The following is a 15,086-nucleotide window of genomic DNA, read 5'->3' as shown; positions in this document are numbered from 1 at the left end:
TTCTCGTCGACAGGCTACCTAGTTCAAATATGAACGCCATTTGTATTATCTACTGATCAATGATAGGGCGCCATTGGTGACCCGAAACCATCTTTCAAGATTCATGAGATATCATTATTCAATTGGCAGCGACCGCTGGTGGCAGGACCAGTTGATGCCGATCGATGATAATATCCCACAATGGAGACAGCTGCCCCTGTGGCGATTTATCATCCTCTTTAATGCTCTTTATATCATGGAAAAAGCTGGCCCCCTCTTTCACATCCCCAGAAATCAGGCTGTGTGGAATGGAGACCATATCAGGGAAGTTGAAAAAGGCGACAATCGAGAATTTATCCTGGCCATTGCCGATATCGACATCATGGAAGGTCGGGGGGTATTTGCCCTGTGACCAACGGTAGAGCGTAGACCCGCCCATCATGATCGTCCCATTGACATCGGAGGGAAAGCGAACAGTTCCATCGAAATCATAGACTCGTAATCCATCTCCATTGGTGATCAGTGCGGACAGTAGGTTTCCATCTGGATGCAATCCAATGCCTCCGGGGGCACCTGCATGAGGGGTGTATTTAATCGCTCGATATCGGACAGTACAGCGCTGGATCATGTCTTGGCCAATTCCGACCGCTTTGCTCGTGGTCACCAGTGCGCTGTCTAGTACTGATTTCAGGTACTCTGCTGAGCGCCGAACTTGACGATTCTGCAACCCTTGGATACCAGTTATGCCGTCTTTAAGGTCCCCATCGAATCGGGCAATCGCCTCTTCGGTATCCAGGAAGGGACGGGCAATGCCCTCGCAGGCGAACCAGCAAGACTTGCGCCAGGCGACTTTCTTGTCCGTGCCCTCGTAGGACAAGGAAGGATCAAAGTTGCTCAAATGTTTATCGAGGTCGACCATAGCTTGTTCGGTTCGAGATTTTTGTTCATCGCTCCATTCGACAATATACTCTTTGCCCTCGTCAAAGGCAGTGCGGATAGCCTGGAGGCGGTCTGCAGTCGATCTCCCAAGGCTGTATGACTTGTTGCCCCGGCGGAGAGATGATACTAACTTGGGGTTCATGTCAGCGGGAAGGTTAATGGCCACGAGATCTGGAGTGTTTGAGGCGATTTTGCTGGCAGTTTGCGGGTCATACGCGTCTGCTGAAATGAATGCCGTTTGCCTTGCATCTTCAGGACCCAATGCTGCTCTGAAGACGTCCAAGGATTTGTTGCTGGTGTATTCAAAGTCATCAAATAGAGTGTGGGCGACAATGTGTACAAAGCCAAGATTAGGGAATTTTGATCGAATTGACTCAATCATGGCACAGTAGAGTGTGTCGGGCATTGGGAAACGATTTCCTTCCACAATGGCAAAAGGTGTGAATCTAATGCCAACTTGTTCAGCTGGAACAACAGCCACAACACTCTCAATAGCCTCGGTAACTGCTAATGTCGCAGTAGGCAAGTCATTGGCCTGGTGAAAAGCTCTGTGGAGAGTTGATCCCACTCCTTTTCATTTTGTCAGGACATTTATCAAAAGGAACCAATGTAAACACTCACCAGCACTGATCTCCACTCCATCATATCCAGTCTTGATGGCATTTTCCGACAATGAGGCTATGTTATGACTTCCATCACACACTGTGCATGATCATGGTTATTGTGAGTACAGCATTGAGTGACAATAAGCGCAGGACATACATTGAGCAAAGACCACACTGTCCAGGCTGTGTAAGCGGTCCACGGTGCGCTTTTGTGTAAGCTCGGTTGCCTCCAGGAGCGCATTGGGTGCGAGGATCAAGCCTCCCTCGGGGTCCAGCTCATCAACTTTATAATTCTCAGCACATAACGCCCAGCGACCAGAATAGGCTTGTACCTACAGTATGTGCTAAGTTGTGCTTCACCCCAGCCCATAAGAATTGGGTCGACGACAACACGATGCTTCAACTTGAACGGGCCAACGTTGGCAGGACTGAATAACGACATTTTGGAATGAGATGAAGAATAATGCAGCACCAGAATGAAATTCAAAGCATAACCGAATAAAAATTCCTACACTTATTTATGTTCGTTGCATCTGTGGCGGTGAGAGTGCGATTGGTCATAAAATATCCAGCCGCAGCTGAACTACGGAGTACTTGCAGGCGCCGAGCCTTTGGTTGGACTTGCATAGGTTTGCGCCATTTCCAGCTGATATTCGCCTGGATGTGGGGTAGATGGACGGTGTGTCGTGTGCTGACTTACTATCAATAGTAAGTGGTCGAGCCAGTCGGAGCCGTTTGATTCCCATAGAAATCGCATCTGGAGAAATTAGATATGCACTAAAGTGCTTGTCAGTCACTTGGTCCCGCCTTTGTGCCCTCGCCAGTTCTTTCTGCGAATTGTCCAGATCATTCGAGGTGTGCTCACCCTATTATGGCATTAAAAGTGCATTATACCTTGGAAAAAGACGAAAAGAATTGACACTTCCTTATTGCTCTCAACCTTCACTTTGTGCTGATCCTACCCGAAAAGAAAAAAAAAAAAGCAAGCGAACACTAGCTGAGCTGACCTGTGTAATGGAGTAGAGCTGAGCTGCGGCTTGGTGGCTGGCTGAGCAGATCGGCAATCTCCACCGCGAGCTGAAGAACTACTTAGTGATCGCCGAACTGGATTGTCAAGTACCTAGGCAGCGCTAGAATGGAATTGGAAAAGTTGCACGAGACACAAAGAATGGCCAATGAATTGTATATGAGGCACTTTTAGTACTTCGCTGCTCGTCCAGTGTTAAATCCCCAACAGTGCCCCATAGTTAACACAAGGAGAACCAGTCACAAGATCTTTCTCTCCTTTACTGAAGATGACCATCCAGAGTAAGTTTCTCTTTATGACAATAGAATGGTTTTGAGAGAACGCCTGCTGATTCTTCCTGGCTCTCACACCTTTGCACGCGTACGACTATATTATATTCTACAGATGGAGTTCTCCAGATGGCACCTACGAGCGAGGCCGAGTCATGGCCCGCTTAGTGACGGAAATGCTCAAAAAAAGAAGTCGCCAGGTCTGGCTCGACCAGCTTGAAATGCAACGAACCACAGCACCCAAACAAGTCATTGGGAAGATTGCGGAAATCTTCCTCAGGATACCCCAGGTAATTATCCTTGCTGGCCCAGGTGACTGGCACCGCTTTGCCGATTCCAACGACATCCACCGGTGGGAGTGGGAGTTAAGTCTTCAGAGTGGTAAGACTTCAGGTGTAAATCCATAGCGCAGAACTGGTCCCTAACTTGGTGTTATCTCATCTAGACAAGAAAGTTTGGCTTTTGCAATATGGGTTACCCGAGGGAATGAGACCACTCTCTGATACAGAGCTATCAAAGAGCTTGCGAGATTACTGCCCTCGGATAGCCGAATTAGCAAGCAAGAAGGATATCCAGGCACGGGTATTGACTATGGACAATATTGATAGAATACTCAGGGAGATTACCGAGGCCTCCTAGCATGAGTCAAGCTAGGTAGGTGCATGGTGGATATGGTAGAGCAATGAAGCCCTGGGAGGAGGTTTGGACTGTGGGGGGTTGATCAGGACGGAGACTAGCGAGGTGCCGAAAGCGAGCTTGTAAGCACAAACTAGATAAACAAGCACTCGCTAGTGTATGTATAATAGTCAAGATACACGTCAATTCCTCATTTGTCAATTGGATGTACATCTTTTAGTCCCTACCTCATACGGTGGCTTTGTACAGTCTCTTACAGTCGACTTCGATAAGACACGCGTGTGGCTTAAGTTTGGTCAATAGTTGGGCGGGTAACTCCCGTCCCGGAGGCCAAAATATGTTTTTATCCACATCATCCTTATTTGCCCCCCCAAATGTGGGTTATCGACCTTTGAGAGTATTCTTGTCTCCCCAAAATGGGGACAGCATTGGACTAATGGGTTATATCCTGTATCCTGAGCCTGTCGTGCCTTCGTTGACCCGGTAATTGCGCATAAAATGTTAAAGACATCTGAAGTGCGATAACCGGCTGACCATGTGCAGGAATTAATGGTTCAAATTTCAAGAAGCCTATGCTGGCCTGGAACAGATAAAAACTTACTATACTCACAATGAGATCCTTCAAGCTGCAAGCACGTCGCAACCTCAATAAAATACAATATACTTTGCATTCGATCACTCGCTTCGCGAGCAAAGACAAAAAAAGAATTGGACGAAAAACATACAACAGCCGGGATTCGCTGGTGGTCACCCACCCAACTACTAACCGGCCGGCGTGTGGCTTAAGTACGGCTGAGCGGACGGGAAGCCCTGTTTTCCACACCCTATGGTCGTATGTACTAGACCGCTAATTGAAGAAATATATAACTTATTTATTGGAAAAGCTCTCAGCAAGCACAGATTGAAAGTTGCAGCTCGAAATGTTCCTCAAATAGAGATTGCATACTTGTAAAGGAATTATCGGACTTTTCAAAACAACATATAATCAACTGAATTGTGACATCAATGGGAAGAGACAAATGAGAAGGCTACATATCCCGTTGTATCGACCAAGGTCTAGCCCATGTCTTCCACTTCAATGGGATCGGCAATGGTAGTTTCTAAGTAGGCCTTCTGTTCAGTTGGAAATTTCCTCATGATCCGACCCATTGCATACCTCCCTGGACGATAGGAATCGTTTGTGTCAACACTGGTTCTGTCATCAATACTCTAGGATAAATTTAGTGGCGATGCTTAAGTTTCCGCATCAACGCTGTGTTGAAGGGCATATTGTCGGGTAGTTTACAATAGACTGAAGGGAACCAAAGGTGGTAAACCCGTAGGAACGACAAGAACGGACAAACTCAAATATAACATTGCTGGGGATTAGGAAAAGGGACTGTACGGTCAAATAGTCTCCTCAACTGTGGTTGCAAGAGAGGTTCAGAGCAAGAGCGAAAAAGTAGCCGACGGGGTGTGAGTTGCCGAGATTGGATTTTAATAGCTGACGGCCCGGTCCATCTTGTGTCTTTGCACGCAGCTAGAGATAAAGAGAGGGTTTAACTACAGATAAAGCGCTGAACTAAGTCCAAGCCAGATAAATCACATCACTGCCGAAGACAGTGGAATCATAAGCAGACCTTTTATCTGATCGAGACATCAGCGTTCGGGGGATTATGGGAAAATATCTATTGAATTAGGCTTTTCGTGATTTGAAAAATGATTGTTCAGAATGAACCTGTGGAAATGGCCGGAAATAACAATAATTGTCCGAGGCCCCCAAAGGCTGAACTTATCCACTCTGTGAAATGTGAACAGGGAAAATCCATTGCTGTAACATTATTCACCTAGGGCTGATCATGGCCTCTAATTTCATGACGGGGCAAAAATTAGTGGGCGGTCTAGAATAGCTATGGTTTCCGCGCTTCTTCCGTGCCTGAGCAGCGCGGCTAGAGACAAGAGGCGGCTACAGGTAAGGCGCTGGGCCAAGGTGTAGGTAGGCGATACGCATAACATATCTGTATTGGGTCGTAGTACTAACGCTTGTGTCTTTGACTCTCTTCCACAATCACCTTAGAATGAACTTTGAGAATGGCCTGCTACTAGGCTCGAAAAATTGTTTATAAAGGCACCAAATAACCAAAAGATTTGAAGCGAGGCGTGTTGGCTTCAAACGAGTGAAGTAATGAACTGAGTGCATGATTTTGTTGATGAAGCCATCTACCGTGAAGAATTTTTCGAGATATTCCAAGCGCGGCAAAACCTACTACGTCTGAACTCGTCAAAGACGGCAAGCAGACTCTATTGACAATGCTTTCACCACTTCAGCACCTGCTCGCTGGCCGGACCGGACAGCACCTTCCATATCGCCACGCCACGCGCGAGAGTTTTCGGTGCCCACAAAATGCACGTGTCCAAAAGGCGCGGCAATTTCATATCCCACGATTGACAGGATGCCTGGACTTGTGATCGGGCAAGGGGCGCCAAGGAAAAAAGCTTCTTTGGTCCATTCCATCTCCAGGGCGTTGGCCGGCTGAGGGACATCAGCAAATTCACCAAAGCTCTGGCTAAACTGCTCCCAAGCCTGTTTGTGACGCCTCCCCGGGACAGCTTTGACCAGTTTCTTCCTTTATCACCGACAATAAAGCAAGTGATGGGCCATTGATCATCCACAGGAATACTTGTATCTCGAGAAAATATTACGGGTCCCTTTTCGGAATCCAGCACGCCCGCTAAGCCGGCCTTCTGCCACCAAGGCTCCTTGAAAACATAGACCATCTTGGTATAATAGCCTGTGGTGGTGTTGTCACTCAAAGTGACCTTTTTCTCTGGTAGGGGAGGGTAAAATGTAATTTTGTGGTACAAAGTAGTCGGAACGGATACAATCGCTCTTCGGCATTGGAAGCTCATCCCACTCCCCGTCTGTACCGCACAATATCCACGTTGGGACTGATCAATTGAGGTCATCGGCATACGGAGAAAAACAGCATTGGAACCTAACTCTTCTGCCATCTTCTGAGAGATAGTTTGGTTTCCTAGTGGTGTCAATTGAGTTCACTCTGATGTTGAATCCAGCGTTGCCAGGTGTGGGTTACCTTGTCGATTTCGCAGATATTGGCCGCCGTCTTTCTGGTCTGATATGATATTGTCGATGCCAGCGCCGCTCTTAAAGTAGAGAAACATGTACAGGGCACTGACCTCATCACTCTCCACCCAAAGCAACGAGACTGAGAGCACGCCAGCAATGCTGATTGCACTATTGGACTGTACCTTTTGAACGCAGAACTCGCGGAAGGTGAGTTGATCAATTTTTCTGGCGCCGGCAGAGTTGGTCGGGTTGCCCATGTCTAGCAGCTAGCATTCGCTTCGAAATACTTCAGCAGGTCCAGTACAACATTGGAATCACCCTGAGAGACTGCTGGTTAATGCTGGTGCATACAAAATGGAAACATAGGACATGCTGGAAGCTGCCAATATGGCACTTTGACTACGAAGCCATCCGTCGACTGAATAAGAGTATGTCCACAGTCACGTTTAATTTCCGTTCTGATTCCGTACCGCTGGTAGAGCTTGAACATCTCACTTTGGCTGGTATCATTGATCCAGGCTGCACCCATGTCGTTGAACCCCTTCTCGCAAGATTTGGCTGTCAACGTCTTCCCGCCGACTCGGTTAATGGCCTCCACGCCACATACGCTGAAGCCCGCGGCCCGTACAGAAAGGGCTGCTTGCAGACCACTGAGACCGGCACCTACTATCAATACATCGTGCTTTTTGTGTGTTGCAGGCGCTGCTGCCATGTTAGTTTGGTGGGATACTTGGCGGGAAAATGGTGGGAAAAGGAAAAGAAAAGTTCCGGATAGTGGTTATATATCTGACAGTTGAGAAGAAGACGTATTGGAGAAAACTTCTGGTGCTGAAACAGCTGCTTCATAGTCCGAGATTTTCAGACGCGGTACAAGCAGGAATCACTTGGACCCCATACATAGTCTAATATCGCAGTTCGAGTCTTATCGCCTAATTAGGAAGGTGGATTAATGTCGTAAAAACAGATATTATCCTTATCTCTAGCCGCGCTTATCAGCAGGCCAAAAGAGACGAGAATCTGGTAAGCTGCGTTAGCCCCACGATCGTCATATCTCAACGGCAAAGTGAAGCGACCAAATGGTCGGAGCAATGCAGTAGTCAGAACCCCCAGGGCTTGACGAAACGGTCAACCTAGTGATTTTTGACTTCGATTGCAATCAATGTGGGTTCGCCAAGCGCGTGGTTCCCGAATAATAAAACTAATTCAATTGTCGAGTTCCTGCGGGATCCACACAATTTTTCCCCGAAGCGATCTGGGTATGTCGCGTAGTGTGAAGCATCGGCAGCGAGATTCTCTCCACTCGGCACCGGGGAAACGACAGTATGTATGTCTTTTATCTTGCTATGCACCTCGGAGTCTAAACTACATAATGATCCAGGGTGTCGAAGTTCAACGAAGCATTAGGAGTCTAGAATCATGTTGATCAGAAGATGTTCGCTGTAGTATGAATCTTTGCTTTATGGAATTGATTCCTTTAGAATCGCCCTTAGCCCAATATAGTAATCTATTGGCCGGACCTACGGTGGGTTAAATAAGAGCGATAGTCCTTCTCTACTTGGATAATCTACCGCGGATTCGTTATGTTGCCACTGCATACGAGTGCGTAAACTCTATCTTCCCTTCACAACATAATACCTCATGTACAAACAGAACGCCGATATAGTCTGCAGATACGCTTCTAGAAATAGTTGGCTCTGGTATATCGCAATAGCTCAAAACAAGCGCATATCGCCTACTCAAGTCCGAAAAACGAAGAAATATGTCGATCCCAGTACGCTCTCATCCAATCACTAGCGTACTGAAACACGAGAAAATAATGGTCACGCAGGCATGTCATATATGTAAAGCGCGCAAAGCCCGCAATAATGCTATGGCATACAGTCCATGTGCGAATTCTAGGGGAAGAGGCATCGAACGCAGCTTTGATGAGAAACGACGGTCAGGTGAATCCATCTATTCAAATAAAGTTCTAGATGTGGCTTTCGGGGAGTTGCATCCACGAAAAATCCCTCTTTTCAGCTGGACTTTTCCTAGTTGGATTTGTCTGACATCGACAGAAACCGACAGCGAATTCATCCCGCAAATTCGGAGATGTTTCCAGCCGATGCTCGGCTAAATTGGCCGCCATACCACGCCATCAACATGAATAACTTATCGAATGTCGCCTCACAATCTTTTGGTAGTAGCAGTAGTACCCCAGCGTCTAAGAACTTCAAAGAATCTGAACAGAGCGATAGCCAATTGGAAGAGGGTGGCATCTTCTTTGAACGAGCATGTGAGTTCAGAAGACTATGCGCGGAGTATTCACTAAAAAACGGTGGATGTCACGGCTAATGAGCTTCCCCCGATTTCTCTCGTTCCCAGATTCTGCCGCGGAAGACCTTTTCGGCATGTTTATAAACCTAGATCCCCTGGATCCTTTGCCTTGGTAGAAACCAGATTTGACTGATATATTACCTGGATGTTAGGGCCGAAGTGTTCTCCCGCCATATAGGTCAAATTCAGGAGCCATTTAATGATCCCCTTGTTGCAATGTCGACCCTTGTTGGTACAAACGTGAGTATAATGGAATAAGGATTTGTCATATACCCTTGCACCATATCCCGGACTATGGTCTTGTCATTTTTGGTCATCAAACCTGGACTCGTGATCCGAGAGATGCCTGGGATATCGATCACACTGAGGTGATCTTCTTTAGGACCACAGATCTCCAAGCGTAGAATACTAGATGAGAATGTAGATAAATCATCTTGTGCCTACAGAGGAGATATTGTCTGACTGGCCTTTAAGCCTTCAGGCTATGGGCTGTGAGGGCTGGTGTTACAGACATTCTCGTATCAGTCTCACGTGTCCATTCTGAGACTTAACTAACTAGAACCCTAGGTGCAATATGAGAGAAGCCAGGTTTTGACAAGCAGCTCCACACTGGTTAAGTGATAATATCTACTGCGTAGGCGATTCTTCTTTGTTCTAAGCCATTCTATGGCTATTTATGCATGTCTCATTCCAATACGCCTTTCCTCATGGATGGGTTTTGAAGAGTAGAGCCTGGCACATCATGAAGGTGCACCAATCTTGAATACTTCTTTTTAGACCAGATATTACAAGGAGCATCCTTTCCACCTGCTCAACTAATTTTTTTTTATCTTGCAGTTATGATGGCACGGTAGTGGTTTAGAGTGGTTGATGATGATATAATGCATAAAATTCGGAGAACTGGCCGACTCGCTTGCCGATTATGTTAACTGACCCTCTTTATTCATTCATGCAACGCCTAGATTGATTCCGCTACGCCGCATGACAACGCCCAGACCGTATGGCCCGAACACGCGCTCGCTAGGGTCGTTCCATACCAGCTCGAGCAGCGAAGCGGCCTGCACGCAGTGGTTCATGTGGAATCGAGTGGACCGCAGGCCAGCCTGGAGACGCTGGCGCTGGTCCGTCCGCATCATGCAGGAGCCGGCGATCATCAACGGACACAGTAGGATGGTCTCGTAGGGAGAGCCGGAAGCCTGTTCTGCGTATAACATGATGATATCCACGTGGTCCAGGATTCTGGTCCGCGTTACGGTGTCACTTAATGCGCGGGGGAACATTGCGGTTTCAAGATAGAGTAGGACGGCTTCGCGGCACAGCTCCAGTGCTACTTCTCTTTGGGACTGCCATTTTTGGTCGGGGACTACGGGGTCTGGAGATTTCCATTCTGTTATTCGGACGTGGAGTGCTTGGTACATCCTTGAGCTCGCCCGAGAAGGGTCTTTCTCTGTGAGACGTCGGGCGGCGAGAACCGCAACGGAGGGCAGGATCTCGAACAGGCCATGGCTGCCGCCGAAGATGGCCCCGCATGTGTCAAACTGGGTCATGGTGCCTACGATGTCATCGAGAAATGTGTCGTGGGGTAGCGTTCGGCTTTCGATAGCGCCGAAGGGGGTGATGTTGTTGATGAACACGAGATAACGGTAAATTTCCAACACAAAGGAGAGCAGGCGGCTATTGTCATTGGTGCTGGACTGCAGTGGACTATTGGCTAATTGGAGGATGAGCTGGCGACTTGCGCGGAGGTGGCTGAACATTGCTCCTTGAGTATTTCCGGTTAGGCTCTACACATTCCATCAATAAGACTGCTTTAAAAGTATGGCCCAAATTAATGGCACACTTACCTCAAAAAAAGAGAGCATTATTAGTGCCAACAGGATCCGCATTGCTCGGGACGCATCCGATGTTGTAAAATCGCATATACAGTCTCGCAGCGTTCTAATCGCGATCGAGTAGTGTCGGCACGTGGCCGTGTATACTTCAATCCTGGTGCTCTGGAATCCCATGTGGGAACCACTGAGCGTCAACAACGAATGCATGAGCAGATCATCATTGCAGCACAGCGGCACGAGGACCGTCAAGAACGGGTTGTTGCCACCTGGCGGCAAGGCAGACAGAAGACTGCCCGTTTCGGCCAAGTAATGCGCAAAAAGGATATTGGATATCTCTGTCAGCGCGGATGCCCTCAATGGAGACAGAAACGAGCCAGTGCGGATCGACCATGGAACCAATGGGTCGACCTGATCTGGACTGCTCGTACGTTCTTGTAACGCAACGTAGGGTACCGGGTGCTGGGCATTCCGACGCGCGGTAGCGGCTGGCCAGGTGCACTGTTGGTAGTTCCGTGTGCAGGCAATGCATCTTGGTTTCCTCTCGTCGCACTTCTTCTTGCGCCGACGGCATGTCAGACACCCTGTTGAGGAGCGGAAACGGTGTAGTTTTGTTGGGACTGGGCCGGAGCGGGCTGGCACGGGGTGCACAAGAGGTTATCGATGCGTTGAAGGGGGTTGGAAAGTGATTTTCAGTGGCCAATAAGGATGAATAATGATATTCTCTCTAGTTATTGGATTCCATAGCTTAATTGAGAGTTACAGGAACAACTTTTTCTCTTTATTTTCTTTTTCTTTCTATACGAGAAACAGGCAAGGTTTCATTGTAACCGCAATGAATTCAATTTCAAATCGACTTTCTAGCTAAATAGTCCGGATTCTTCAAAAATAACTATTCTGAATGGCGGTTAATTTGCCCTGTCAATTTATGGTGTCATATCAGTACGTGGTGCGACCACAAGTTGACTATATACAATAACTGCTGATGAATTTCTGACAGGAGAAAGCCTGGGCATTTAACTAATTCCGTTGTAGATGAACATGGGATAAGGAAAACCTCAGTTATCATGCCATTGGTGGTATGCGTCCTCGCCGACAGGAAGAAGCTCACCAGGCGCCTGGTTCCAAAGGCGTCGCTGTCGCAGATTGCGCAAATCCTCCAATTGCGACTCGGTGGCTTTCTGGGCAGAGAAGTCACCCATATACCGTTCTCTCGTCAGACTCCATCAACGGAGGAACACATCCAGGAGTAACGCAATCTTCACAGGGATATGACGCGGTTAGCTGGTATCATGCTAGCTACACCAAATCATGTCTTATCCTTCAAACTGTGTGGTTTGCAACGAGTGTCCGATTTCTGAAGCGCACCAAACGATTGCCATCCAGAGGTGGTTGGATAAGATTTGCTGTGACATTCTGGATGAGTGCGACTTTTCTCGCTACAAGGACCCAACTTATCTATCCAAGCGGTACACTCCTAGCCATCAATGGACATCGATACATGGAAGGTTGCTGAGGCTATACTTGGCTTGGTCGCACGTCATCTGCGGGATTCGGCACATGACGTTCCTCATAGCATTGATTTGATAGAGGGGGCGTCTTCGAAGACATGTGATGAGGTGCTCCATCTTCTCACTGTTTTCTGGGAACCTGCGGACCATGGGCAGGCCATGTGCATGGGACGACGGGAATGAAAGTCTTAGCCAAATACCGGACCTTGCACACGCGAACATCTTGCCACGACCATATGCATATTGGCACACGTATACAGAAACATTCCCATCCTTAGGAGCTCCCTCCCTTCGCCGTCCTTTCCTCCTAGTCTCTGATCTAGCAACGAAAGGAACCCTCGACGAGGTATCAATTGACACTGAGTGCGAGAACCCAAGGATGTCCAGCTACCAAAGCGATATTGTTCTCATCAAGGCTCCCGCAGTGAATGCCGATTAAGGGGAATATGATTGATCAGTTATTGTTAAAGAGCAAATCGTAGCTACATACATATGATAATAAGGGAGTCGAGGCCCATGTCTGACCAATTATATCACAGGTAACAGAGCCAATCAGATATGCTATATCAACCTCACTCCGACAGAAAAGTAAAATGAGTCATTGTTGTGGTGGGTCCTTCTTCCATAAGAGTCCGCAGTGAAGACACATTGCGCAATATAAAGGATCGCCCTTCCTCTTGTCTCTTCACACTACCGCCCTCTACCTTTAACATTCGAACACCTGTCTTCCAACTGGCATTCACCATGACCCAGGATAAACCAGCTGTCATCTGCGTCTTGTGAGTCATAACTCTTCTTTCACGACCGATCAAAAGTTTTAAAAGTTTTAATATGACTAACTAATACAGCTGCGGTTCTACTGCAGGCAAAAACCCAGTGCATCTGGAAGCAGCCCGGGCTCTGGCCTACGAGTTTCATAAGAACAATGTTCAACTAGTATACGGCGGTGGCACCACGGGTCTGATGGGTGAGATTGCGAAGACATTGGTCTCATTGTCTGGGCCAAAAGCTGTGCACGGTGTGATTCCACGAGCACTGGTCAAAGTAGCTGCAAGGAATAGCGCTGGCGAGGACGAGACCGCCTCCGACACCACAGGAGGCAAGGCTGCCGAGCGAGTAGTCTCGGAATTGTTGGACGGGAATGAGATTCCAGAGTCGAAATTCGGTCTTACGACAATCGTGCCAGACATGCATACGCGCAAGCGGCTAATGGCCACGAAGGTGCTCGAAGGCGGGCCTGGATCCGGGTTTGTGTCGTTAGCTGGCGGGTATGGGACGATTGAGGAGGTCATGGAGATGACGACATGGAATCAGCTAGGTATCCATCGTGTTGGCGTTGTGTTGTTGAATATTAATGGCTACTGGGATGGAGTCCTGGCATGGGTACGGACTGCGGTGCAAGAAGGTTTTATCAGTGGTGAGAATGGCTCCATCCTGACGGAGGCGCATGACGTGAAAGACGTATGGCCAAAGTTGGTGGAATATCAGTGCAGCCCTGATCGGTACCAACTGAACTGGGGTCAGGAGTGATCAGACTACATATAGCCAGACTGGGCTATAGTAGGGCTGGTTAGGTAGTTCTGTGTTGCCGATTCAGCACTACAAACACTCTCGCGATATCTGGTCGACATACAGAGTGGCGCGAAAGATGACAGCAACACCATAGAGGCAAGCTCAGACGAGGCTCTAAGTTCGTTTCCAGGAAGTGGCACACTCTATCTACATGGATATCCATGGCTACATATATTTGTGGTAACCCGCATATCGCTTCGGCCAGTAATCAAAGTGAATGTTAAATAATGAGGATCTGAGTGTATATGGTCATATATATGCAATCCGGTACGGGCCATAGAACTAACATCTTTTCTGAAACCAAATCCATGTAGCAATAATGGTCTATCTGTAACGGCTCAACGCCGCACCAATGGCCAATTATTATTATTATTATTATTATCATTATTATTATCATTATTATTATCATTATTATTATTATTCATACACGCATCTGTCAGCCCTATAGGCCGAGTGGCGGCAGGTCCTGCGGGGCGGCCGGGTAAGCCGCCGTAGTGGTAATCGCTATGTACATCATCGCCTTTCTACATACATCCTGATATGTTATTCCGCATGTTGTATGTCCCGTGCTAGTGTTTTTGTGCTGCTGTTCCCATGGCCACGAAGGTCCATGGGCCTGTTGGATACTATCTCGTTTCCTTCCCTACTTCTGCAAGCGTTTAACCTCGGCTGCACTATGCTGCCAGTTGCTTCGTGTCCGTTGTTGTGACTCGGTATGTGGTTGGTAGCGTCTGAAACTGGCCTAGGAGGCCTGTGTCAAGCATAAAGCGCACTGCCTTCGGTACCAGGTCTGGCCGTGTTAGGTAGGCCCGGTAATCCAACTCCCGCCTTGACCCCTGTGTAAGATGGCGCATCCGGGGGCCTGCCTGGTTTGTACAGTGGAGGAGAACATGGCGTATATCTTGACGACCGCGTCCACAAGAGCATTGAGTCGATTCCATAGCATTAAAGGTACCAAGATAACTAGCCAGCGCAATCTTCCCAGTTTGCATTTGGATGAGGACTGATGTGGCGGCTCTCCGTAGGCCTTGGTATAGTTGCATTGGTGCTTTTGAGGGTTCTTTCCATAAACGACGGAGGGATTTTCCATGGGTGGAGGCGGCCCATTCAGACTTCCATGCGCTTGCTGCTTCTATGCGGAGGGCTCTTCGAGTGCTAGCCATGAGAGTGAGCTCCTCCACACCATTGGGTGTCGGGGAATTAGCAGCTTCTTTTGCAAGAGCGTCAGCACACTCATTGCCGTAGATGCCTTCATGACCCGGGAGCCAATACAGCTGTATATCCCAACCGCGTTGCTGTAGTTGAGATGCAGTGCATGTAATCTTGCTCAGGATAT

General features: G+C 48.0%; 4 protein-coding genes across 4 annotated transcripts; 1 reads left to right on the top strand and 3 right to left on the bottom strand.

Annotated features, from left to right (window-relative positions):
• Positions 1-118: 118 nt before the first annotated feature.
• Positions 119-1,965, bottom strand: ACHE_70223S (uncharacterized protein; the record flags this gene model as incomplete). Its single annotated transcript, XM_043282533.1, has 4 exons — positions 119-1,488; positions 1,540-1,620; positions 1,681-1,806; positions 1,860-1,965. 4 exons carry the CDS (start codon positions 1,963-1,965, stop codon positions 119-121), a joined length of 1,683 nt encoding a protein of 560 aa, XP_043139902.1.
• A 4,564-nt stretch (positions 1,966-6,529) lies between these two features.
• Positions 6,530-7,234, bottom strand: ACHE_70222S (uncharacterized protein; the record flags this gene model as incomplete). The annotated part of the gene is made up of 2 exons (XM_043282532.1): positions 6,530-6,781; positions 6,874-7,234. Coding segments are annotated over 2 exons (613 nt in total), but the record flags the coding sequence as incomplete, so codon positions are not given.
• A 2,551-nt stretch (positions 7,235-9,785) lies between these two features.
• On the bottom strand, positions 9,786-10,724 carry ACHE_70221S (uncharacterized protein; the record flags this gene model as incomplete). Its single annotated transcript, XM_043282530.1, has 2 exons — positions 9,786-10,622; positions 10,683-10,724. The coding sequence occupies 2 exons, from the start codon at positions 10,722-10,724 to the stop codon at positions 9,786-9,788; spliced, it is 879 nt and encodes a 292-aa protein (XP_043139900.1).
• Positions 10,725-12,922: 2,198 nt separating this feature from the next.
• On the top strand, positions 12,923-13,708 carry ACHE_70220A (LOG family protein; the record flags this gene model as incomplete). Its single annotated transcript, XM_043282529.1, has 2 exons — positions 12,923-12,957; positions 13,027-13,708. 2 exons carry the CDS (start codon positions 12,923-12,925, stop codon positions 13,706-13,708), a joined length of 717 nt encoding a protein of 238 aa, XP_043139899.1.
• Between the last annotated feature and the right edge of the window lie 1,378 nt (positions 13,709-15,086).

This window comes from Aspergillus chevalieri, chromosome 7, assembly GCF_016861735.1.
Source record: "Aspergillus chevalieri M1 DNA, chromosome 7, nearly complete sequence".
In the NCBI taxonomy this organism is placed as follows: domain Eukaryota; kingdom Fungi; phylum Ascomycota; class Eurotiomycetes; order Eurotiales; family Aspergillaceae; genus Aspergillus; species Aspergillus chevalieri.
Note: the sequence above shows the minus strand (reverse complement) of the source record. Positions and strands in the feature narration are given on the sequence as shown.